At 42.7% G+C, this 27,784-nt stretch overlaps 1 protein-coding gene across 1 annotated transcript in view; it reads left to right on the top strand.

The window, feature by feature from the left end:
- The first annotated feature begins 613 nt into the window (after positions 1-613).
- The window catches only part of UNC119 (unc-119 lipid binding chaperone), a 42,021-nt gene continuing 14,850 nt past the window's right edge, over positions 614-27,784 (top strand). Inside the window, exon 1 of the mRNA XM_072138249.1 lies at positions 614-1,080. Coding sequence (XP_071994350.1) covers positions 915-1,080 — 166 coding nt within the window. The 5' untranslated portion in view covers positions 614-914. The remainder of the gene's footprint in view (positions 1,081-27,784) is intronic.

The following is a 27,784-nucleotide window of genomic DNA, read 5'->3' as shown; positions in this document are numbered from 1 at the left end:
CATTGCCCACTGTACTGAAGCGGGGATAAAAGATATAGCAGGCTCTATCTCCCCCTGAAAGTATGACCCTGCCGCACTTCTCCCTATGGAGAGGGGAGAGTACTTACCCCTCCTCTCTCCTCTACGCGGCTGTACTCTTATTAGTTGGTCAGGTTTATGTTAAAAAAAAAAAAACAAAAAAAATTCTCTTTTGCCCTTATTTTGGCTCCTTGTGTAAGTGGTCTATAATCACGTATCCCCCAAAACACCTATTTTTTTTTTTACAGTAATGTTTTAACTGAAAACTATTATCCTTTACATAAACACCTGCTCCAGATGGTAGCGCCACAAGGGTCCCCCATTTCGGTTTTGCTGTGGGGTGCCTTCTTATGTTATGTGACCCCCACCAATATGGGCTTACACAGCAGTCACCCATTCCCTACCCATTTCACCAAAGGTGGAGCCTCCCTGTATATATTATATAAAAAAGAAATCCTCTTTGGATTCCTTCTCCACCATGACAGCTCCTCAGGTAAATTCAGACTCTGCGGCTTTATCCCCCAGGGCTTTGCATCATGATTACCCTGTCATAACAGCTCCATTGTTCTCCGCCGTCAGCCAATCAGAGGCCGGCATGTTATTACGGCCGTATAAATGAGAGGCATCGGTTACTATGTTATTATCGGTGCTGCCCACTTCCGAGGCGGGCGGGCGCAGGCAGGGACAGTCCCCGGTACACAGAACGCACAGGTGGCGCCCGCCAAGTTCTAGGTCCTTTTTTTTTTGCGTTTGATGTCGAGCCTCCGGATTAGAAGTGAATCGGGCGGGCAGGTCACTGGGATCCACCTCCTCAGTCCTGCGCGCTTGTCAATCTCTGGCTGTCTCCGTGTCTCGCTTACTTCCTCCAGGCTCTCTGTCGGTTCCTTCCCCGGAGAATGAGCTCTTCTTCCCTGGGCACTGACACTCTCCCCGGCAGCAGGACGCAGGAGGGCAGCATGAAGGTGAAGCAGGTGGTGGCAGCGGGCAGCACGGAGGAGCAGCTGCTCAGGAAGCCTGACATCTCGCCGGAGGATGTGCTGCTGCTGCAGAACATCACAGCCGGTCAGTGCATCCTCCTCCAGCCAGGGATTATGGACCCCAGTCACGTCCCCACTACATCTATACCTGGACCGGATCTAAATCCATCAGGTCCAGGACTATAATATCCTGGGATAACTTCCCTACCCCTATAATCACACTATAGACATGTATACACCCAGATCCGCACTATATGGCGGTATTATCTCATTATAGTATGCCATATGTGGCCTCCCAGACCTTGATCTGACCCTGACCGGGTGCCATGTACATAGTAAATAAGGATTAGCCCATCCATTGGGCTGTATTCACACTAAATAGATTGTAGTAACTAAAAATCCCATTGAAATCCATGTATCCCACTATCTCATCCAACTAGAAAACCTGTGGCATGTGAATGTACGTCTGCTATGAATTGTTGTGTTGATGAGTATCTGATGGCACTAGTATGTTTGCCTAAAATATGACCAATAGTAGATGAAATGTACTAAAAAAGGACTATAAATAATAGCAATCTTTATATAGCACTTTACAAACCATAAGGGAACATATACAGATAAAATACTACAATAAGAGTGAGGGCCCTGCTTTCAAGAGCTTACAGTCTATAAGGATGAGAGGGTGACACAAGAGCTTACAGTCTATGAGGATGAGGGGGTGACACAAAAGCTTACAGTCTATGAGATGAGGGGGCGACACAAGAGCTTACAGTCTATGAGGATGAGAGGGTGACACAAGAGCTTACAGTCTATGAGGATGAGAGGGTGACACAAGAGCTTACAGTCTATGAGGATGAGGGGGTGACACAAGAGCTTACAGTCTATGAGGATGAGGGGGTGACACAAGAGCTTACAGTCTATGAGGATGAGGGGATGACACAAGAGCTTACAGTCTATGAGGATGAGGGGGCGACACAAGAGCTTACAGTCTATGAGGATGAGAGGGTGACACAAGAGCTTACAGTCTATGAGGATGAGGGGGTGACACAAGAGCTTACAGTCTATGAGGATGAGGGGGTGACACAAGAGCTTACAGTATATGAGGGTGAGGGGGTGACACAAGAGCTTACAGTATATGAGGGTGAGGGGGTGACACAAGAGCTTACAGTATATAAGGATGAGGGGGTGACACAAGTGCTTACAGTCTATGAAGATGAGGGGGTGACACAAGTGCTTACAGTCTATGAAGATGAGGGGGTGACACAAGAGCTTACAGTCTATGAGGATGAGGGGGTGACACAAGAGCTTACAGTCTATGAAGATGAGGGGGTGACACAAGAGCTTACAGTCTATGAGGATGAGGGGGTGACACAAGAGCTTACAGTCTATAAGGATGAGGGGGTGACACAAGAGCTTACAGTCTATAAGGATGAGGGGGTGACACAAGAGCTTACAGTCTATGAGGATGAGGGGGTGACACAAGAGCTTACAGTCTATGAGGATGAGGGGGTGACACAAGAGCTTACAGTCTATGAGGATGAGGGGGTGACACAAGAGCTTACAGTCTATGAGGATGAGGGGGTGACACAAGAGCTTACAGTCTATGAGGATGAGGGGGCGACACAAGAGCTTACAGTCTATGAGGATGAGGGGGTGACACAAGAGCTTACAGTCTATGAGGATGAAGGGGCAACGCAAGAGCTTACAGTCTATGGGATGAGGGGGTGACACAAGAGCTTACAGTCTATGAGGATGAGGGGGTAACACAAGAGCTTACAGTCTATGAGGATGAGGGGGCGACACAAGAGCTTACAGCCTATGAGGATGAAGGGGTGACACAAGTGCTTACAGTCTATGAGGATGAGGGGATGACACAAGAGCTTACAGTCTATGAGGATGAGGGGGTGACACAAGTGCTTACAGTCTATGAGATACTACATGTCACAAGTGATCCGGATTTAACATTGGGGCAATGTGATCATAAAAAAATGTAGCTACGTTTTTTGCAGTAATCTATACCAAAAAATTTTGATTGTACCCAGCAGGGGGTCACAGATTGTTTTGACCTTTTACAATGGAAATGTGTTCTAATTGGTATCTTCTGTCAGTATGGGTCCACCTGTCACTGTGTTGGTATAGGGATATAATGTAACATATGTAATTGTTACATGGGTCATGTCATCAATGTGCTCAGATGCTGGTCATTACATGATTACATGGACCAAACAGCTTCCAGAATGTGCATCATAGTTACATGTGATGCAAGGAGTCCCTGTTTCCCCACAGAATAGGAGCACTGAACTGAGAACATGATTAAGATTTGGCACTGTTGCGGGGAAGCGTGGACTCCTTGTAGCCTATACATGGAGCCCCTGTTCTTGGACTGAGCAGGTTTGTGTGTCTCAAGCCTAAATTAAAGGAAGCATAGGTCCTTTTAGAAAGAATGGATTACATTTACTTACCTGATCCTGCGCATTCCCCGATCCGGAGTGCCCGACACAAATTAACTGCCGTGATTCACGTAGATCGTGCGCCCGATATCCTGCATGTGTTGCTCCCCGCTCAGGTCTGCTGGAGTTCACCTTCTTCTTCCCGGTGTATGTAAGTGCTTGGTCTTGCGACACAAATTTTAAGTTAAATCCTGCGGTGTGTCTGAATAATTCGGATCGTCCAAGCCCGCCCCCCTCGATTTGTCGCATGAAAGCCGGCGTGACCCTTAGTGAATAAGCCCCAATGTTGTGACCTACTTCTGTTCCATAGGCCTCCGAACGTGTGTATTTTTTGGGCTGTCTGCCGTGGCTTGCGGCCCATCCGACATAGACAGGTGAACACTGCTCACCCCAATGATTTTTTTTTTAATAGGAAGTTACTGCCAGTACTGCAAAGATGGGCATTAAAATGACCTGCCCTATCCTTTGTGGTGTAGGCAGTCGCCACATTCCTGGTGCGATAATGCAAATGCATCGGGAGCGTGCCCAATAGAGGGATATAGGGCCGTAAGTTAGCTATACTGGCAGTCTCCGGGTTAAGTACAAGATTGGTTCCAATTTGTTCTTAAGTTGAATTTGTATGTAAGTCAAAACTGTATATTTTATAATTGTAGATCAAGACAAAGTTTCTTCTTGCCCCAGTGACAATTGTAGTTTCAAAATTTTTTTGCTGTAACTGGACCAAGTATTATCATTAAAGCTTCATTACAGACACCTTACAGCTGATCATTGCAGTCTGGGACTATAGTAACATCCAAAGAGCTTCACCAGAGGTCACAGTGGGCAGAGAGGGCCTTATTTAACTAGGAGTCAGGTGTTCTTAAGTAGGGGACAGCATGTAGTTTGTGCGGCTAGCATACTGTTGTATACATCAGGTCTTGCACTGTATCTGTGTCCAGAGGATGCCAGTACAATTTAAAGCTACGGTGGATGAATACGGGTCTCTACTGCAGCAGAAATGTGCTTTGGGGGCCTGCTAGATATAACTGCTTGTAACCATAGATATAATTGAGTACTAATATCTATAATATAAGAAGTATGATCTTTCTTGGAATATCGGAGATTCTTGGTGACATAGCTGAGAGTGGTGCCATATGGATTTAAGCACTCTGTAATCTTCTCTAGCCTCTTTGGGGGTTAATAATAAGCTCACATCTCAAAGTAAGGCCCACTACACACGAACACTGGTCCAATCCCACAGACTTATCACAGGATGGGGCTCCTTGCATCATTCACACATCGGTAGGTTCCGCTAAAGGTCCAGTCTACTATATAAAATCTAAGGTGAATAAAGGGTGCACAATCGATCTTTCATTTTTAGTTTCCGTTATGAGGTGTGAACTGGGCCCAAGATCCATTTAGGATCTAGTCACACATGGCCCATTTGTTGCTTTCAGCATGACATGCATCTGCTTAGATGGGTTCCCCATTGGCAATGTGTTTTAGCAGGAATATATTTAGCCACTTCTATCCCACCGCTTCTCCAGATGCTTTTGCGATGATGATATGAACATTAAAGAGAGATAAAAGAGAAGCCGATTATTGTGCTCCCACCCCGGGGAAGTGCTGAACGGATACATGTAGTCAGTATTTTGTAGCGTTTAATCTGCTACATCTTCCCTGTTGCTGGGATGTAATTGTTTTGTGGTTTAATGTGTCCCTGCCCCCTCCTGGCTTTCTGTTTGTCTGTACCCATGATTTCTCTATACCTGGCACTGATATAATGGCGTGTTTGTCACACAATGTTCTGGAGAACAGATAACAAGGCGTTTCTGTGATGTCTGTGCAAAACAGCATAAAACCCATCGGATAAATCCACAAGTAGTGTCATCTTCCATGTGGGCCTCCGTAGCTAGTGCCAGGGGGGGATTAAGGGATTACCCCTGCTAATCTGGTTGAGGGTTCCCATACTATGTCAGATAACAGAGGATTTTCCATTTATACACCAGCCCCGGTATGGGTAATTCAGGATACACGTGTCACCCAAAGGAGGAGACGTTCCAGTCATCACCGGAGTCTAGGGAGCTGTCCACTAGTCCTTGGTGTAATGAGATGTTCTATGCGATGCTGAGTCAATTTCCTTTCCTCACTAGTGTGTTGGGGGAAAAACACACAATCTGTTTCCCCTTTTCTAGATTTAGTTTATACATCACTTGGCCAATGCCTGTTTCATAATAATGTACCTTCTGGGTTTCTTTCCTTATTCCTCTAAATTCAGAAGTCTTCCCCTTCTGATATATATTTAAAGTAGATGTATGTTAATGGGGTGCTACTGACTATTTTAGCTAAAGGGGTTGTCCACTTTCAGCCAAAAATGTTATATGGTTTGTGTATGGACAAGTTATACAATTTTTGTATCAATTTCTCAATTTTCTAGATCTCTGCTTGCTGTCCTGCTATAGAATGTTTACCGCCAGTGGATATAATCCGTCCTTGGTCGTGTGGTGGACACACAGGTGCATGAGCTGTTAGTATCAGAGAGTAATAGGAGCTGCATGATATTAAAGGGGTTGTCCGAGTTTAAAAAAAAAATATATATATATATGTGGCCGGGAGCAGGCTGCCTAAAATAATAAAGATGTACTTACCTCCGGTATCCAGCGCTGCTGTCGCTCCGGTCCGGGCGCCATGTAAACAAACATGGCCGCCGGAGCAGCGCTGGACTCAGTTCCGGCCGGACCCGACAACCTTCCGGCCCCCATACACAATGCTGTGTATAGGGACGGATAGGCGTACCCGGCCACGGCCGGCTGGAAGCTGAGTCCAGCGCTGCTCCGGCGGCCATGTTTGTTTACATGGCGCCCGGACCGGAGCGACAGCAGCGCTGGATACGGGAGGGCACCGGGAGGTAAGTACAGCTTTATTGTTTTAGTTAGCCCGCTCCCGGCCACATATATTTTTTTTTGAAAACTCGGACAACCCCCTTAACTGCTTGTGCACCTGCATGTCCATCACATGGCGTTCAAGTCCCAGGGTCAACATCTGTAAAGAGTTAACATGTTCTCTCCGTGCTTGCGTGGGTTGCCTCTGGGTTCTCCGGTTTCCAGCCACACTCCAAAACATACCGGTGGGTTGATTAGATTGTGAGCCCCATGGGGACAGGGACTGATTTGGCACTATATAAATAAAGGAATTATTATCATGTCTATCACATGACCATGGACAGATTCCATTCAATCCACTCGCTGTAAACATAGAATCTTTCTATATAAGGACAGCAAGTGGAGATCTAGGAAACCACGAGGAATTGATACGGAAAGTATATTGGAAAATTGTAGAACTTTTCCTTACACAAACCATACAAAATTTATTGCAGAAAGTGGACAACCCCTTTAAGGATAGAGGACAGCAGGCTGATCAGTGAGGGTTTATAATCCCCCAGAAGGGTCATGTTCTCCCTCATTAGATTGTATGGTATGGCTGGAAATTGTAGAACAAAGTACTCTGCAATTATACCCACTGTCATACTAATGGATGGTGCAGGATGAATGGATACATGCTCATCTGGCTGCCCCACCCATTAGTGAGAACCGGACGTCCTTTATTCAGATTGCTGGGGATCCTATTCTCCTTCTCCAGCAGCGGGACCTTAACCGATCAACTCTGGACGATTGGGGATAACTTAAATAGTTGGTACAACCTCTTTAAGGCACCTTTGCCTGACTGTGGTGCTGTGATTGGTTGTATGACATAATAATAATAATAATTTTTTATTTATATAGCGCACACAGATTACGCAGTGCTGCACAGAGCTTGCCAAATTGGTCCCTGTCCCCATGGGGCTCACAATCTAATCATCCTACTAGTATGTTTTAGAGTGTGGGAGGAAACTGGAGGACCTGGAGGAAACCCACACAAACACGGAGAGAAAATACAAACTTTTTGCAAATGTTGACCTGGGTGGGATTTGAACCCAGGACCCCAGCGCTGCAAGGCAGAAGTGCTACCCACTCAGCCACCAACATAATTGTCATAGTCATAGGTCAGTGTGTGAAAATTTGCAGTGAATGGCTTTTGCAATTACAATTTCAGGTGTTTTTTTTCAGTGGAATATCTGCAGCAGACATTTCTATGCCAGAGAGTCCCTATTTATCCTTTGTATATGGGAAACTACTAAAAATCTTCTTTTACAGCTATAAATGAAAGTATATGTATTTTTACAACTTTCACCTACACAGAAGCTCAGTGCCCTTTGTATTTGTTGTATTCAAAAAATTTCTTGTGAAATTTTTATTTATTATTTTATTATTGAGCAATAGTCAATTTACAGCATGTAAAGGCAACTGCGTACAAGATAGGTTCTTAAGTTGAATTTGTATGTAAGTTGGAACTGTATATTTTATCTTTGTAACCCCAGCCAGAATTTTTTCGGTCTCTGTGACAATTGGACTTTAAAAATGTTGGATTGTCATAAGAACCAGGATTAATAATGGTTAATTGCAGACGCCTGTTACAGCTGTTTATTGAGGCCTAAGGCTAAAGTGTAGTAAATTACCAACATACAAAGGTCCGTTTGTAACTAGGGGTCGTCTGTAAGTCGGGTGTTCTTAAGTAGGGGGCCACCTGTACTGGTAATCTTGTCTTATTCTAATTTGGGTTAAATCTACAAAAAGCTGAAAGATGCTTTAACCCCTTCCCGGGCCGAGCCCTCTCCATAACCGGTAAGTCTTTGCTGCATATTGCAGCAAAGGCTTACCGGTAACACCCGCGATCGGTGCTAGTACCGATCGCGGGTGTTTTCACCTCGATCGCCACCAGCAATGCTGCCGGCGGCTTCAAAGAGATGGCGCCGCCATCTTGTCGCGGATCGTCGCTCCCCGATGACGTCACGGGGAGCGGCGATCGCTCGCCATGGTAGCCTCGGGTGTTCCGAATACCCGAGGCTACTTCGTTTTAACCCATGCATTACAATGTGCTAATTGCACATTGTAATGAATGGGGAGTAAAATCCACATATACTGCCATACTGTAGTATGGCAGTATATGATAGGATGAATCAGACTACCTAGGGTTAGAGTACCCTAGGGAGTCTGAAAAATAGTAAAAGTAAAAATAAAAAAAAGTTAAAAAAATAATTATAATAAAAAAACTTAAAAATTCTAATCACCCCCCTTTCCCAAGAACTGATATAAATAAACAGTAAAAATCATAAACACATTCGGTATCGCCGCGTCCGAAAATGCCCGATCTATCAAAATATAATAACTGTTTTTCACTGCGTTTAACCCCGTAACGGAAAATAGTGTCCAAAGTCGAAAATGGCATATTTTTTGCCATTTTGAAAAATATAAAAAAATTAATAAAAAGTGATCAAAAGGTTGCACAGTCCCAAAAATTATAGCAATGAAAACGCCATCAAAATTCGCAAAAAATGGTTTTAATTTTTTTAAATGTATGAAAACATTATAAAACCTGTACAAATTTGGTATCCACGTGATCGTACCAACCCAAAGAATAAAGTAGACATGTCATTTGGGACGCAGAGTAAAAGCTGTAAAATCCAAGCCCACAAGAAAACTTAGCAAATTTGGTTTTTCACCATTTTCACTGCATTTGGAATTTTTTTCCCGCTTCCCAGTACACGCCATGGAATATTAAATGGAAGTGCAATTTGTTACGCAGAGAATAAGCCATCACACAGCTCTTTATGTGGAAAAATAAAAAAATTATAGATTTTTGAAGTTGTTGAGTGAAAAATGGAAGTGAAAAAACTAAAAAAGGCCAAGTCGTTAAGGGGTTAAAGAGGACCTGTCGCCCCCCCCAAAAAAAATGTACTAGGAGCTGCTTGCTAAATGAAGCCACCACCAGCCTATGGAGTGGGCGGGGCTGTCCAGGGAAGAGGCAGCTCCTAGGACCACCTGCTCATAAATACGCCGGAGCGCTGTGAGTTCGGTCCAGCTTTTGAACGCGTGGCATTGTCTGCTAGCTTTAACAGAGGGTTCCGATAAACTGCTATCACTTCTAAAAATGGGGTAGCACTAAAGTAAGCAGCTCCTAGTACAGGTGGTCCCCTACTTAAGAACACCCGCCTTGCAGACGACCCCTAGTTACAAACGGACCACTGGATGTTGGTTATTTACTGTACTTTAGCCCTAGGCCACAATAATCAGCTGTAACAGTTATCACAGGTGTCTGTAATGAAGCTTTAGTGTTAATCCTGGTTCTTATGACAACCCAACATTTTTAAAATACAATTGTCACAGAGGCCAACATTTTTTTGACTGCGGTTAAAATTATAATACATACCGTTCCAACCTACATACAAATTCAACTTAAGTACAATCCTACAAATTTTGTACGTAACAAGCCTGTACTTTTTTGGGGGGACAGGTCCTCTTTAAACTTCTACTTTAACCATTTATTTATTTATATATATATTTTTTTTTACTGGTGTTTTCTTGTTTACAACTTTTTTTGTTTACTTCTAAATGATCAGGATAGACTATGGAGGATTTTTGTGTATGTGTTTTTAAATGAAGAAAAATTTCATTTTGTTCAGAATGCCAGAGAGGAATTTTAACATTGTATTTAAAATATTTGTACAAACTGTCTTAAGTTGAATTTATTAGGACTGACCTTCTCCCTTACATTTGCACAGTCACTGCATATTTCACTGAGCGTGTTACTTTATTTTTGGTTGTATGATTTATTTTTTTTCTTCTCTTTTCTTGTGACCAATTTGTTTCCGGTCTCTTGTGTTCCTCTCCTCAGATAGTTGCGCCTTCCTTTCATTTGTACTTTGGTCACAGTTTTAAGACCGGAAATGTAAAGATGTAGGTTTTATAGACTAGGTCATGGGTACTACTTGCAGTGTAGATTTTTCTATTATTCCATTTATATGTAAAAGAAAAAAAAATTGCCTTCTCATGTTAACCCCTTGAAGACCAAGTTTTGTTTTGTGTTTCCGTTTTTCACTCCTCTCCTTCCACAAACCAAAACTTTAACTTTAACATTTTAATATATTGTGCCATGTACCGGAAAGCGTGGGGATTCTAAAAGTGGAGGAGTTGGCAAAAAAAAACAGTTGCGCCATATTCTGATGGACTTTATTTATTCCCTTTCAGTGTGCGGTCGAGGTGACTGCTCTCCATTATCATTTGAATCACTGCAATTGCAGTACAGGTGATCCCCTACTTAAAGGAAACCTACCACCACAAATCTACCTATAAAGGTAGATCGGGTGGTAGGTGAATCAATGGGACGTGAGGATAGCCCTTTTAAGGGCTAATCCTCACGTCCCCGCACTGTTTTATAAACTTTTATTACATTAATATGTTAATTTACTTATGCGGCTACTGGGGCGTGGAGTAGCCGCATCTGAGGTTACACGAGGCGGCTACTCCACGCCCCGGTAGCCACATTACCCCTCCTACTCACCATGTTCGGCGCGCAGCTGCTCGTAGCTGCGCGCCCTCGTCCGCCGATCCTGACGTCTGCGCATGCGCAGAACAGCAGGCCCGCGCCTGCGCAGCCCCGGCTTCAGAGCAGTGACCGCGCAGGCGCGGGCCTGCTGTTCTGCGCATGCGCAGACGTCAGGATCGGCGGACGAGGGCGCGCAGCTACGAGCAGCTGCGCGCCGAACATGGTGAGTAGGAGGGGTAATGTGGCTACCGGGGCGTGGAGTAGCCGCCTCGTGTAACCTCAGATGCGGCTACTCCGCGCCCCAGTAGCCGCATAAGTAAATTAACATATTAATGTAATAAAAGTTTATAAAACAGTGCGGGGACGTGAGGATTAGCCCTTAAAAGGGCTATCCTCACGTCCCATTGATTCACCTACCACCCGATCTACCTTTATAGGTAGATTTGTGGTGGTAGGTGCCCTTTAAGGACACCTAACTTACAGACTACTCCTAGTAACAGATGGACCTCTCTGGTGAAGCTCTCTTGATGCTTTCTTTTAGCCCCAAATCCAATTGTCAATGGGACAAAAAAAAATGTTTTTGCCTGGATCTACAATGAAAAAATATACAGTTCTGATTTGCATACAAATTCAACTTAAGTACAAACCCAAGGACTGTATCTTGTACGTAACCCAGGAACTGCCTGTAATACCAAATTTATATACTGTAGTTTAGTTATGTCTCAATACCTTTAAATAAAAACAAAAAACTTTTGCATTAATCGCCATATTCTGACACCCATAACTTTTTCATACTTTGGTGTATGGAGCTGGGTAACGTGTCATTGTTTGCAGGATAGGATCACATTTTCATTGATATCATTTTCAAAATTGTACAACCTTTTGATCACTTTTTATTCCAACTTTTCTTGGGGGGAAAAATGGTGAAAAAGTGGTGATTCAAACATTTAGGCACTATTTTCCGTTACAGGGTTCATCAGCAGGAATAATTGTTTTTATATTTTAATCGCACTTTTTGGGATGTGGATATGATTTTACTTACCCTATTTTTCGAACTATAAAGCGCAAGAAAAATCCTTTGATTCTCTCAGAAATCAAAGGTGCGCCTTATAGTCCAGTGCGCCTTATATATGAACCATACTTACAGACAACAGCTGCCTTGAACTGTGCACAGGTCTGCCACCTGCTGGTCATTCAGCCTTATAATCAGGTGCGCCTTATAATCCCGTGCGCCTTATATATGATCTTAGACGTTTTAGCCGGCATTTATTGATGGTGCGCCTTATACTCCGGTGCGCCTTATAGTCCGAAAAATACTGTATATTACAGTACAGTATATCTACAGTATATTACAGTATTCCTGTATATAGAAATGGTAATGGCATATATTTACAATGGGTGGTCGTGAAGGGGTTAATGGCTAGCTGGAAATAAGTTTTAGACCTCTTGCAGTCAGTGAAAATTGCTCTATGCTCTGAAGGGATCTCCTGACCCGATCAGAGGTTCAGGTTAGGAGTTGCCTTAAAGGAAACCTACCACTTTATTACACTTATAACCCACAAATGCCTTGCAACAGCTCAGGGTGAGCTGATGCCGGACCATATCTTGACTAGTTGCAGAAACCGCTGTATTCCTTGAAGAAGTGTTTCATTCGTTATATTCAAATCCTCTTTTGAAGCACCACGATATTGCTGTGCGCACCATGCACAGTTTGTGCGCATTATTATGAGGTGCCGGAGAGCCGGTAACGTCACAGAGCTCTCGGGCACAATCACGCATGCGCACTAACAACTTTTTTATCATGGCCGGCTTCGGACAGTCGTGCGCATGGTGCTCACAGCGATATCGTGGTGCGCCGAAAGGGGATTTGAATATAAGGGAAAAAACACTTCTTCACGGAATACAGCGGTTTCTGCAACTAGTCAGGATATGGTCCGGCATCAGCTCACCCTGAGCTGTTGCAAGGTATTTGTGGGTTATAAGTGTAATTTTAAAGTGGTAGGTTTCCTTTAAGCGCACAGAGTGATTTTCCCTGATTGCACTTGCTAGTGGGCAAGAGGCCTTAGTGTATGTCTGTAGTAATTTTATATCACCTGATGGCTTTCAGGTAACAAAAATAAGAGTCCCTTGTGTCCCTTAAAAAATGGAGCAGCCAGTCACATGTGCAGCCACACTATTTATTCACTATGTGAGTGCTCCATTTATCTCTAAGCAGCTGAGTTACAATACCGGTACAAGCTATGGATAGGTGAGTTTTTGGAAGAATGCAGCCATGTTTTTCATCCTCCAGACTGTAAGAAGATTCATAGCGATCTCTGTACGTGGGGTTGTGCATGGAGAACTGCTCTATAACATGCTAGTATAGAATGCATACTGTGGGGGATATGATATCGGCCACGCCCCTCCCCCCGTATCCGGCCAGATACATCCATGGCTCCCATTCACCTTGTGGCTCCTGTATACTGAAAAGAAATGCTGGCTGCCTCAGCTGAACTCTTCATTAGCTACTCAGAAGACGTCATATTTGGGTCCTTAAATAATTGATTCATATACATTGTTTGTTTGTTTTTTTTTCTTTCTAATGGACTAATTGTGCCTCCTTCTCTCCCATATGGGAGAATATTCCGAATACCCTTCAATGCCTCATCCTAAATCTCCTGCAATGTATATTCCGATGGGAAGGATATATATATATATATTTTTTTAATTGTCCATTATCCTGAATAAATTATACTTTATCATGTAGCAGATATTCTATTCCCTCACCAAATTGGAATTGTTAAATAGCAAACATTTTAAGACCCCCCATAGCCCCACCTCCATAATCTGCTTTTTTTTTTTTTGGCTACATACAAATGAACATTGGTTTTGCCCCAGTGCTATAGTTTTTTTAGATGATGACACACTGACTTAAATAGACCCATGTACATTGACCTGTTTTCCACTGATCTTTGTTGGTGTAGAAAACTATTCCTGCCCGTGTTGGCAGCTCAGGCCTTCCTCCCGATTGGAGTCTATGGGAACATGAGAAATACAGAAGCCTCACAGGTGTCTTAGTGTACTGTCCTTACTTGCAGATCAATTTATAGATGGCTGGACCCTTCAAGAGATTGAGGAAAGAAAGTGACATCATTTGACAGCCTTACGGTTTTTTTGTTTGTTTTTTATGTGCCCACAGATCAGTTGTTTGTGGGCCAAGAACAGAAAAATTGCCCGGTCACATTGCCCTGTGTAATTATTTGTTTACCTCACATACATTTAAATGTAAATGTGTTAAGTTTGTCTTAACTTTGGAAAATATCACCATTTCACAGTATAGGAGTTAACTGCCTAATGGATGAGGGTCCAACTGCTGGGTTCCCCACTTATAATGCAGTTAGGATATGGGGTGGGATCCCATTCTATGTGTGGATCAGCAGGCGAGCATGTGTCTTGCCGTTTCATTTTGATTGTATGATCGGCTGAATATTGCCAGGCACAGTGCTCAAGGCTTATCAGAAGTTTTCAGATACACTGCTCACTACAGGAGAAAGTGCAGAAACAAGGCAAAGGAAAGCTGCTTCACTTAATGAGGTATATTATAAAGTTTACTATTATCACCGGCGTTTTACATCTATTGATTTAGGCTACTCTATAAACATGTAAATCCCCTCTGATATCATTTTGGGGGCCTTATATCTGTACAGAACCTGTGCATTATGTGCAAGGATAACATGACTTTTCATTAAAAATAAGGTAGTATTCTGGTGGGACCACTTCACCTTCACCACTTCTTCTCTTCTGCACTTTGGAATTTGATATTATGGAAATGATGTGCGTTTGGATCGTTACTGCAGCTGTAAGTTATTTGCCATAATTGTCATTGTATACGAAAATCATTCGCATAAGCCGTTCTTCATGTATAATAAGAATGGCCGGCTAGCCGGGATTATTATCTAGCTATTATTGTGCCGCCAGACTGGAACATGTAGCGCAGACATTGGAACCGGAGCCTTGTACGTGATTAGCAGGATTTTGTATCTTTACCCCCCTCCTAAATCTTCCCGCAAACACCTTCTTGAGAGTTATACAACTGGATTAAAATGGGGATTACTTGGAGCAAATTGTCACTCATTTTAGCTTAATTAATTGCTTTGGCATTGGCAGACCGTGGCATCAGACCTCATGGTGGGGGAGGTTGGCTACGATTCATTGAAATTCTGATAAACATGACTGTGTATTCTTCTCGGAGCCTGGATTTAAAGGTTCTGAAGGCCACATAAACACTTCTGAAATACATAATGACAGAATCTATAAATACAATTCAGTAGACTTGTGGTGCATCCTAGAAGAAGATTCTGGTAGGAGACCATTGATAATAGGCCTGTAAGGATGGCATTTAGTGTCTCCTGCCATGTGTTTCTGTATTCTGCATGGAGGTACCGTTTGCTGATATCTCTCGTCCTCCCGGGGGATGTTCTCTGAGCTTCTCCGTCTTGTACTTTAAATCAAATTACATTTTGAGGGTGGAACAACAGTCTCGCTCTGGTGCTGTATCCGAGAGATAAGCAATACATTATGGTGCTTTTATCATGAAAATCAGGTTCTTAGTGAGCAAGTCCTACAAGAAGGTCACACTGTTACTCTAAAGGTTACCTGCAAGTTATGAGATTTCTGCATTTGCATGAATTTTTCCATTTGTAGTCATTTTGGCTAAAAATAAAAATCATTCTATAGCTAAAAACTCTTTTTCCCCGGGTAGTGGTAGAGTGCAGCAGAAAAATTCTCACTGCTCCTGGGACCTTCTCCTACTGCTGCTCTCTGTGTACTGACACTGTTTACAGGCGGTCCCCTACTTAAGAACACTCGACTTACATAAGACCCGTAGTTACAAACGGACCTCTGGATATTGGTAATTTATTGTACTTTAGTCCTAGGCTACAATAATCAGCTGTAACAGTTATCACAGGTGTCTGTAATGAAGCTTTAGTGTTAATATTGATTCTTATGACAACCCAATATTTTTAAAATCCAATTGTCACAGAGACCAAAAAAGTTCTGTCTGGGATTACAATTATAAAATATACAGTTCTGACTTACATACAAACTCAACTTAAGAACAAACCTACAGACCCTATATTGTATGTAACCCGGGGACTGCCTGTATAAGCACAGGCATCAGGACCCAGAGCAAAGCGCCCGCAGGAGAGGACTCAGGAGTGCTCCTGGTGCAGTTCTGCTCCGTATCCTGGTATGGTTGCATACAACCAGTACTGGACACAGAACAGAGCGTTACATGGAGGAGAGAAGAAGCTGCAGTGTAGAGCAAGGAGGAGAAAAGTAGCCAGAAAAGGAGAGTATTTAATTTTTCTGCTCTGGGGTGTAAGGTATTATTAGTTTTATGCTCTAGAGGTCTCCAGTATTGGCTTCTATGGGGTCTAGAGCAGTGGTGGCGAACCTATAGCACGGGTGCCAGAGGTGGCACTTAGAGCCCTCTCTGTGGTCACCCAGGCAATCACCAGAGAGGACTCATATCAGAGAGGAACATATCTATCTTCATGCAGTCCCAGACAGCAAGGACTTGCCATGCTCAGTGCTATTTTAAAGCAATAGCGCTGTCTGGGACTACAGGAGGAGTGGGAAGGTGTAGACAAATCCAGGCCTAACAATTTACTGTTCAGGGGACCCAGAATTTGTCTGTGTTCTTGCTACTGTATTGGTGTCCTCAGGATGCTGATAAAATTGAAAGCTATGACAGAACAGGACACAATAAATTACTGATCAATTAACCATGCTGGCACTTTGTGATAAATTAGTGGGTGTTGGTTGTAGTTTGGGTACTTTAAAAAAAAAAAAAAAGGTTTGCCATCACTGGTCTAGAGTATTATTGTCTGCTATGGGGGTCTCCAGAATTAGCAGTTTTATGCTATGGGGGTTTCCAGTACTATTTTCTGCTGTGTGGTCTGCACTATCGTCTGCTCTGAATGCAGTATTTGGTTGCGGGGATGGTATTTATAATTTCTGTCATGGCATTTTGTGCTGTACTGTGGTTGTTGGTACATGTAGGTACATGCATGGTGGGACTAGACAGAGCAGTATCAGGCTATGCCAAGCATTGATGTGGGATCTGTTATGGTGGGGACCTCAGCTCGAGAAGTTTGTGCGCATTCCTATAGCAAATGGTTACTATACAGAGGACATTAGTGAATTTGTAGCTTGGCAAACCATGTTGAACATGAAGAACTTGTGTGACTAGAATATGTATTTATTTTTTTAAGCAGACATTCCCTTTAGGCTGGATTCACATGAACGTAGGGCGGGCATATGTCCGGCATGATGGAAGGGAGGAGGGATTATCCCTCCCCTTTTTGTAGAGGTGCACGGTGTATAGGCTGTGCACATGCAGAAAGATGGGGCATGTCCTATCTTTTTCCCGTGTACGGAGCGGTACGTGCGGCACCATATCGCTCCATGCAGCCATTGCCATTTATGGAGGACTTATGTACGGCCACAAGCTTGCAGCTGTACATACGTACATCCCCCATACGGTAGTGTGAATGAGGCCTAAATATAACTATCCACATTGTTTAAATTAACTATTACATGCATTCCTCTCATGAGGAAGAAACCTGACCATCCACTTATTTATGTAACGCTCCAAGATGAACTAGGCCAAAGAAATGGATGTGATGGAGATGGTACATGGCACGTAGACAAATTTTTGCACAACCTGGCACTATTGGTGAGGGTTCCACAACCTCCTTTATGCCACTTCGCCAGAGTGGTCTGTTGTGTCGGTTGTATCCATGAATGTAGAGTTTGTCCGTATATCTGTTGACTTGTTGAGTAGCTGTTCTATGGGCCCAAACACACGGCTGTGGTTTCCGAAACCCCTTTTGTGAACAGCCCTCATTTAAGTTGCTGGGATGCAAATATGTTCTTGGAACCAATCTAATTTCTTACTACTAAGCAACTTAAAAAAAAAAAACCTCAGTAATGGCTTCTGTAGTCTATAGGATTATGTCCCTGGGTTACATACTAATCCCCCAGCAGGAAGTGAGCACATTAGTATAAGGTTTATAGAATGGACCTTTTTGTGACCTTTCTATATATAGTAGCGTCTTGATGTTAATTTCACAGTTCTTAAGTAATGGGAGGCTCTCCTTGGATAATGATGATGTCACTGGAATACAATAGAATATTGTTGGCTAAATTGATTTATTTATTTATTTTTCCTTACACTTGAAACATTTTCAACTTCCCCCCCTAGGGCTGATCTACAGAAATAAGTACATTCTTTTGTCTGAATAAAGAAGAAGGGTTATGTAACATCCTTGGCTTTATGGAGACAATCCACTTCAATATAAATGGATTTGCATTGATAATGATAGTACAAACCATACTTAAAGAGAACATGTCACCAGGTTTTACTAAACCACTAGTGTCCTCAGTAAGAGTACGAAATGTCCTTTCTAGAATTCCCTCACCTCACCCATCTACCTATACAAAATCTCCGCTAAGGGCAGATATGATTCTTCTCCTCTCATGGGCACATGAGATGAGTCAGGTTTAGTGGTTGCAGAGGTAGTGTCACTTCAGAAGCCACTATCTTCTGTTCTATAGCACCTACAAATATTCTTCTTCATTATCACCCCAGCAAATATACTCTAGCAGACTCCAAATTGTTTTGTTTTCTGATGGACCTCTGGGGTTCAGTATTGGGTTGAGAAGGGGCCCACCGGAAGATCCTCTGGTACTCTGGTGGGCCAGTCCGACACTGGGTAGGATCCAGATCTTTATCTGCAGATCTATATGAATATAATGGACGGAGTTGAATCCCCACCATAGTGATCAGTCCATGGCACGGCACTCATGGACTGATCATGGAGTAAAGTGAAACAGCCCTTATAGAGATTAATGATAATAACACCACACACTAACCATGGTCAGGTTTTGAGTGGTTTGTGGAAGAAACCTCCGGACAATCCCTTTAAGGTAGTTCTAAAAGCTAATGTTTCATGGAGTGTGATTTGTTTTAACTTTAAATATTTTATAGTATTTTTGTATATATAGCAAGTAGGTTTTTCTTTCTTTTTTAGCACAGCTGTATGCAGTATGTGAAGCCTTGTTGGTTTGTAAGTTAAACAGAGACTTGATTTTTAAGGCCTTGTGCCTCTGTTATCTTCAGCGTTTCAGATTTGGCGCCAAATGTGTTCCATGATACGCTTGCAACACTAGCAAAAAGAGAAAGGATAGCACAAAAATGGCTAGACAATGATCTATTGCATGTGAAAAATACAATTCATTTTAGAGAGACCAAGCAAAACACAGAGACATACATTTAAAACCAATTAAAAAATATAATATACAATGATTACAGAGCGGTGGCCTGGGTACGCTTGCAAGTGACTCCATAGATTTTGGCTGCTGCAAATATTACTGTGCATGAATGATGCCAGAAATGTAATGGTAAGAAGGAGTCTTAACACCAGGGCCAGATATCACTATTACTGGAACCTGCTTCTGGGTGGGTTAACATAACCAGCACGGACCTCGCACTCCACACTTTTTTAGCTCTTTGCACTTGTTTGCCACCTGAATTGTTAGAATATTTTACCTTTTTAATGGATTGTGATACTATATGGTGTAATACATTTATGCACATTATTTGATCTCGGTCATTGCAGTTAACTTGAGTCCTGATTTACAAATTATTCTGATAAATGTCTGCTGTTTCATGCTGGCTCCTTGTTAAAGGAATGACTTCAACAATTTGACTTAAAACGCGTTGCCATTAATATTTATACAGGATAAGGAATAAATATATAATTACTGAGGTCTAACAGCGGAGACCCACCGCCCCACAAGCAGCAGAACAGAGGATCCCAAGCTTCTCCCCCTGATCTGCTTTGAATTTGTGGGATTTAGCCATCCTATTGGCTGATCTAGAAGTCTCATACAAGGATGGAAAAAGAGCTGTGTCCTGTTCATTGAATTCTATTGGACTTCCAGATTGGCTTACGGCACAGCCAAAATCAAGAAGTTCCCATGTTGCTATGAGGGGTTTACAAGATCATAAATTAATCCACCTTAATCTTCCTTAGTGACACAACCCCTTTAATTTAAAGGTTAATTCCCATATAACAGAAAAGTTTGCTTTTCTTAAGGGTTTTGGACACTTTACCTCCATGTTTTTTTTTTTGTAATGTGTGTATTATGTACAGGATTTTGGATAATTTACCAAAAGATTCTGCACCAAAAGTTCTGCACCATTTTCTTGATATGTAAAGTAAAGCCTCCTGTCCTTTTAAATCATCAGCAAGAGATTCCTGACCATAACATGGCAGAAGATGAAGTGTCATGTGCTCTCTATCTGTCCTTGAGCAATCACCCTGCCTGGACCTTATGATGGTATTTGTGAATATAAGGTTGAGTTCCTGGCAGGGCAATTTCTTATGGACAAATAGAGATTCCATCTACAGCCATTTTATTGTCAGGAATATCTGACGGATGAGATAAGAATACTGTATTGGTAAATTGCCTAATATCCTGCCACACACACATTACAAAAAACATGAGGTGAAGTGGTCAGGGGAAGGAAGTACTCAGAATTTTGGGTGCAGAAAAAAACCAGGAAGAAAAATCCATCCATGAAAAACTATTTCTCATGCCTAAACAGTTTACTGTTGGAGAAGGGTCCTAGTGCAAATTACAAAAGAACTATGTCATAAACAGTTTAATCAATGTCCCCCAATGTCTCAATATTTTCAGCTCATAGTGGTCATTCTGAAAACTAATGTTACAAATTTTGAAACTTGGGGAACATCTATATAAGAAGTTAGATCTATTGGTGACTATGTCCAATAGACGTATTGTATATGTTGGCCTTCAATCATTCAGGATCAGTGGGACCATATCATTTTAACCGATACTGGGGGCACATTTACTTACCCGTTCCTCTCGCGATCCACGGTCCGACGAAGATTAAGTCTGGCGCGATTCACCAACATCGTGCGCCCGAGATCCTGCATGTGTTGCTTCCCCGCTGAGGTCCGCCGGAGTTCAACTTCTTCTTCCCGGTGCTTGTAAGTGCGTGTCTTGCGACACAATTTACAATGTTAAATCCCGCACATAGTCTGAATACGTCGGATCGTCCGACGGCCCACCCCATGATTTGTGTCGCGTTAAAGCCGACGCCGAGGCACCAAAATCTGATTGCATGCGTCAAAAGCCCCTGTTAAATGTGGCGCTAATCGGAAATTGTCGGGAGACCAGACGAAAATGCGGTCTGCGGACCCTTAGTAAATGAGCGCCATTGTCTTCTGATTTGTGCCCTCTTTTCCTTCTGCTGACGTCTTACACTAATGATAGCTCACGCTGCGTCTTGCAGTGATCTTGATAGAAATGAGGTGGATCTTCCATTACTAGACTCTGGTGACTTTTGGAACTCCGTGAGATGCTATAATCATCAAAGCTAATGTTTAAGCACCATGGCAACATGACGGCTTCTTCAAACATGGTGCCAATGCCGAGGCCTGTGATTGGTATAGCCGCTGCACACAGAGACTATTGTATTTCTGGTGGCATGGCGTGTAAATGTATAGATGGCATGTTATAGAGCAGGTGAAGCAATATATATAATATATTTTAATTTCTCTGTTTCGTTCTTGTAAACCATCATCTAGTCATTGGTGGGCTATTCTGTCCATGGTTGATTTTATGTGACTGTATATAAAGATAGTTGCCATATGGGAACCACTCCCTTCATGACAAGATATCTAAGTAGTATAGAGCCTAAGATGATGGCATTTGAAGTGATGCTTCGCCTTCAGCTTCTTAAATTGACTTCTTTCAAGCAAAAGTGACTCTTCTCAGCTCAATTGCATTTAAAGGATATCTACCATCCGCTTCACTCATGGTAGATGTGTAGCACTTGTGTGTGCATTTCTTTATGCACAAAGTGAAGCTGTTCATAGTGATTAAGTAACGGCACAATTTGTGAGAGTTCTAAATATGTAAATTAGCCGGCGGTGCACAGGCTGACGGCTTTTAATTTATTCACGCCCCGCACTGCTAGTCAAGCCTGCTCCTGCCGAGGAGCTAAGAATGAGTGGTCCTTTAACTTTGGAGGCAAATTATTTTTAATATAAAAGAGGAAATTCTAGAGAGGATATTTTATGACCTACTGGGATACTTTTCTGTTGTAAAAGCTGCTGGCAGCGTCCCATTAAACGAAGGCGCAATAGCTGAAAAGCTGTGAAGTTCTCAAATTTGTATAATGTACCGTATTTTTCGGACTATAAGGCGCATCGGATTATAAGGCGCACCATCAATAAATGCCTGCCAAAATGTCTAGGTTCAAATATAAGGCGCACCTGATTATAAGGATGAATGACCAGCAGGTGGCAGACCTGTGCACAGTTCAAGGCAGCTGTCATCTGTAAGTACGGTTCATATATAAGGCGCACTGGACTATAAAGGCTACTTGCACACTGCCGTGAGCCCCCGGCACCGTAGCACGGCGGGCACACGGCAGCGCGGGGAGAGGAGGCAGAGGTGAGCACAGAGCTCACCCCCGCCCCTCTCCATAGCGATATATGGCCGCGGCGCCGTAATACGGGAAAAGATAGGACATGTCCTATCTTTTCCGGGCTACAGAGCGGTACGGTGCCGCACGGTGCTGCACCGTACCGCTCCCGTACAGGGCCGTGAGCCCATAGAAGTGTATGGGGGACGTATATCGGCCGCATATACGTCGGCCGTATATACGTCCCCCATACTGTAGTGTGAATGTAGTCCGACAAATACGGTACAAATGCATCTTTTCATTGCTCATATTACACCTTATAAAATATTTCCTGTTTCCTGGAATACACTTTGGCTAAACCTCTGGTACAGATTGGACCACACCCAGACTTTGGTCTTCCATATCTGAAGTCTAGTACCACTGAGTTTACAGGTTGTACAGAATAAATGTGGGAACTGAATAGTTTTCATTTTATGTATCCGGCAGATTTTTTTTTTTTTTTTTTTTTGATACTGAGGTTAGTTTTGCATTGTGGTCATGTTTTGGGCCAGTGACTTGACATGATGGGTCATTTGGCAGTGGCGGAGGTCACGCAGGATGTGATGGGGCCGATAAATGATGCAAATCTGTGCATATAATAATATATAATGTAATTGCTTGATTGGGTCCGGAGTCTTTCCCATTAGCATATGTGAGCATCCTTTTTGTTTTTCCATCTGATCTGGTAGAACGCTTTTCCTCAGAGATGTCTCCCGGAGGGGGAAGGCAGCGTGCCCGGGCTGTGTACTAAGGAGGAGCAGCATATCCTTCCCCGTTCTGTCATCTACCAACACTGTTACTATGGCAACAAATACCACCGGGGTAGGCGACTGAGCTGTTGCTATGGTGTCATGAGAGCAGAAATTCTGCTGGAAAAGATTTAATAATTAACCTGGCCTCAAGTAAACATGATTGCGTATTTTAAGGTGTTTAAGGTCTCACCAGTGTCCATGTATACAACCTCATACATGTAATTGTTTTCTGTGAATAGAGGTTGAGGCCTAGTGTTGTCATGGCTGCTTGTGTCCACATTGAGCCTATAGGTAGTGAATCTTCCATCTGGGGACATATAAAGGCTGTTTTATTTCTGATGACCTGAGCCCAGCGTGGTCTATCATACAATGAGACTGAAGCTTTAAAAAGAAGTGGTCTTATTAGGCCTCACCCCCCACCCAATCTTTTGTGGCTTCAAATCGGATTATGACACTTCTTGAAAGCTTGGCAGCTGAGCAGAAATCTCCTTATCTTACTCCTTCGTTCTCGTAAAGAAGCAAACGTGATCCCTAACCCAGAAGTCTGGCTACAGAAATATTAACTATCTTACACCCATTCCTCCTATAACCGGCTTCTTCTTTCTATGCTATTATTGTACTTCCCTTACCGATGTAGTCCTTCCCCTTATTTTCTCAAGAATAGACAATCCCCTTATTTATAGAGTTAAAAAAAAATGTTTGAACTACCCCCTGCCATTCATTGTACATGGATATGTTGGTAAGGCAACTGTATTCTCTTATACTTTTTTGTAAATTCGGACCCTTCGGGACTTGTGCTGAAGACCCCACTTGACCTGTAAGCTGTACAACCTAGCGTAAAACTGCATGTCTTTACACCTGAGTGGAGATCAGTAGTGAGATTGCAGCCATACACAAACTGTTCTATATTCCATGTTAGAGACGCTGCCGCCAGATTTTACCCTATTAAACTACCACCCCCTCGGGTAGGGCATAAATGTCACAAAATTCACATCCAAATGAGCAAAGAGTAATATCTCCCTTTACTGAAATAATTGTAGAAGTTGCAGGAGGAATGTCTCCTCAGACGCCCCAATCTTCGGTTCTTTAGTACCTGCTGGTGTCGGGCTTGTAAGTCTGTGAGCTACAGAAGCGGTGATACATATTTAAAGGGGTTGTCCAGTTACACAAACAATATCAATTATTTGCTGAAAGGAAAAGTTATGCAATTTTCCAATAGACTTTCTTTTGCTGATAGTTTCTCTGCTTGCTGTGTGACATACACTCACCGGCCACTTTATTAGGTACACCATGCTAGTAACGGGTTGGACCCCCTTTTGCCTACAGAACTGCCTCAATTCTTCGTGGCATAGATTCAACAAGGTGCTGGAAGCATTCCTCAGAGATTTTGGTCCATATTGACATGATGGCATCACACAGTTGCCGCAGATTTGTTGGCTGCACATCCATGATGCGAATCTCCCGTTCCACCACATCCCAAAGATGCTCTATTGGATTGAGATCTGGTGACTGTGGATGCCATTTGAGTACAGTGACCTCATTGTCATGTTCAAGAAACCAGTCTGAGATGATTCCAGCTTTATGACATGGCGCATTATCCTGCTGAAAGTAGCCATCAGATGTTGGGTACATTGTAGTCATAAAGGGATGGACACGGTCAGCAACAATACTATGGTAGGCTGTGGCACTGCAACGATGCTCAATTGGTACCAAGGGGCCCAAAGAGTGCCAAGAAAATATTCCCCACACCATGACACCACCACCACCAGCCTGAACCGTTGATACAAGGCAGGATGGATCCATGCTTTCATGTTGTTGATGCCAAATTCTGACCCTACCATCCGAATGTTGCAGCAGAAATCGAGACTCATCAGACCAGGCAACGTTTTTCCAATCTTCTACTGTCCAATTTCGATGAGCTTGTGCAAATTGTAGCCTCAGTTTCCTGTTCTTAGCTGAAAGGAGTGGCACCCGGTGTGGTCTTCTGCTGCTGTAGCCCGTCTGCCTCAAAGTTCAACGTACTGTGCGTTCAGAGATGCTCTTCTGCCTACCTTGGTTGTAACGGGTGGTGATTTGAGTCACTGTTGCCTTTCTATCAGCTCGAACCAGTCTGCCCATTCTCCTCTGACCTCTGGCATCAACAAGGCATTTCCGCCCACAGAACTGCCGCTCACTGGATGTTTTTTCTTTTTCGGACCATTCTCTGTAAACCCTAGAGATGGTTGTGTGTGAAAATCCCAGTAGATCAGCAGTTTCCGAAATACTCAGACCAGCCCTTCTGGCACCAACAACCATGCCACGTTCAAAGGCCTCAAATCACCTTTCTTCCCCATACTGGTGCTCGGTTTGAACTGCAGGAGATTGTCTTGACCATGTCTACATGCCTAAATGCACGGAGTTGCCGCCATGTGATTGGCTGATTAGAAATTAAGTGTTAACGAGCAGTTGGACAGGTGTACCTAATAAAGTGGCCGGTGAGTGTAGTTCTCTGCTTGCTTTGCTTCTACAGAAAGCTTCTCTATTTACTACTAGTGGATAGAATACGTCCATGGTGATGTGATGGACACTCAGGTGCATGAGCCATTATTATCACACAACTCCTATTACTCTCAGTGATAGTAATGGCTCATGCACCTGCGTGTCCATCACATCACCATGGATGTATTCTATCCACTGGAAGTAAACAGAGAAGCTTTCTACAGAAGAGAAGAAAAATGTGCGCTTCCTGGTGCAAATAAACCTGCTTTCTATAGCAGGACAGCAAGCAGAGATTTGAAAACCGTGATGAATTCATACAGAAAGTATATTGAAAAATTGTATAACTTTTCATTACACAAATAATATCAATTATTTACTGAAAGAGGCCAACTCCTTTAACTGTCTGGATGCCGCACTTTGTAGCTAACAGAACCCTAACCTTGATCTAATACATGAGATTCTTATATTTAAAGGGATATTCCCATTTCAGCAAGTAATTGATGTTGTTTGTATAATGAAAAGTGATACAATTTTCCAACATGCTTCCTGTATCAATTCCTCACAAGCAGTGATCAAGAAAACCGTGAGGAATTGATACAGAAGGCATCTAATTTTTCATCATACAAACAGTAACATTTTCCAAAGTGGGAATACCCCTTTAATATGACATCCGTATCATGTTTCTAGCTACTATTGAGCCAAAAACGGGGACATGTTTACCCTTTAGCCACTATCAGAGATGTTTCTGTTATATGAAATTTTACCAGTTTACCTATAAAAGGCAATTCGAGAAAGGAGATTTCATATCCTACCTGAGGGGACTATCATGGAATAAAATCTGGTGACCAGGTCCCTTTATGGGTTCACAATTAACTTGTTATGTTGGTGTCTTGTCAATAACCAAAAATGGTGCTTACACAATTACTTGTGGTAAATGGATCGGTAATTCTTCTCTTGTGGAAAGCACGGGTGAGTATAGGGGCGTCTGTGTAACTATAGTCCAAAGCTTTTTATAAAAATACCAATTTCCCTCTTGTACTCACGTAGACCTTTTTATTTTTATCCTCCAATCTTGGTCTACACAATCCAAAGGGAGCGGTGTGTGATTCTCTCGGGTGATTATTAGGGTCATTTGTGTATGTTGTAGGAAAACATAGCTGTTAGTTAATGGGCTGTGATGTCAAAATAAATTGCCACCAAGCCCAGGCATGCAAGAGTTGGAAAAGCTCTGTTCTGAAAATGGTTAATACACAACAAATTTTCCACAGAAACTTTGTAAATCTTGTATAAATAGCAGCGACTGATGCACATCTATGGAAGACTGTTACGTACATCTGATTCTGTGTCGTGCAGTAAGAATCCCATGACGTTTTCTACCTAGAGACTTGGGAATTCTTACAAAAATAGTGCACAGATGCCATGTGTACAGTTTCTAAAAACACGACTGGGTCCTCTGGGATATGACACGGTGTATTGGAAGTATGTGCAATATATTAGTGATCATTGCATTTTGTTCAAGCCCCCAATTTATATACAAGCAGTCCGCGGGTTACGTATAAGATGGGTTCTGTAGGTTTGTTCCTAAGTTTCAAAATAATATAATACAATAATATATCATGGGGGAGAGGGAAAGACTAATGTCACAATTTCACTACAATGCATAAGTCGTCACCGTGGATTACCATCCATACATAGATAAGGACTCTCCATACACTCTCCACATGTGTTCGCGGGAAGTGGCAGTAGATGTCTTAATATGGTCCCACTGTTTGGGACCTTCACTTGTTCAACAAAATGCTCATGTACAGGCAGTCCCTAGGTTATGTACAAGATAGGTTGTTTAGGCTTGTACTTAAGTTGAATTTGTATGCAAGTCAGAACTGAATATATTATAATTGTAACTCCATACAATAATTTTATTTTTGAAATTTTGTGCTATCATGGGAACAAGTAACATCTAGAGAGCTTTACCAGTGGGCAGAGATGTCTGTCTGTAACTAGGGGTCCTCTGTAAGTCGGGGATTGCCTGTACCATATAAGTCACTGTGCATGTCCCTCTCCCGACAGAAATGGCTGATCGCTTACAATACGAGACCTCAGATTGTTTAACACAGAGCCTGGGAAACCACAATGTTATAGGGGTTATGTCCCTGTCAGACACCT

This window comes from Engystomops pustulosus, chromosome 2, assembly GCF_040894005.1.
Source record: "Engystomops pustulosus chromosome 2, aEngPut4.maternal, whole genome shotgun sequence".
In the NCBI taxonomy this organism is placed as follows: Eukaryota; Metazoa; Chordata; class Amphibia; order Anura; family Leptodactylidae; genus Engystomops; species Engystomops pustulosus.
The sequence above is the reverse complement of the archived record's forward strand: the minus strand, read 5'-3'. Positions and strand labels throughout refer to the sequence as shown.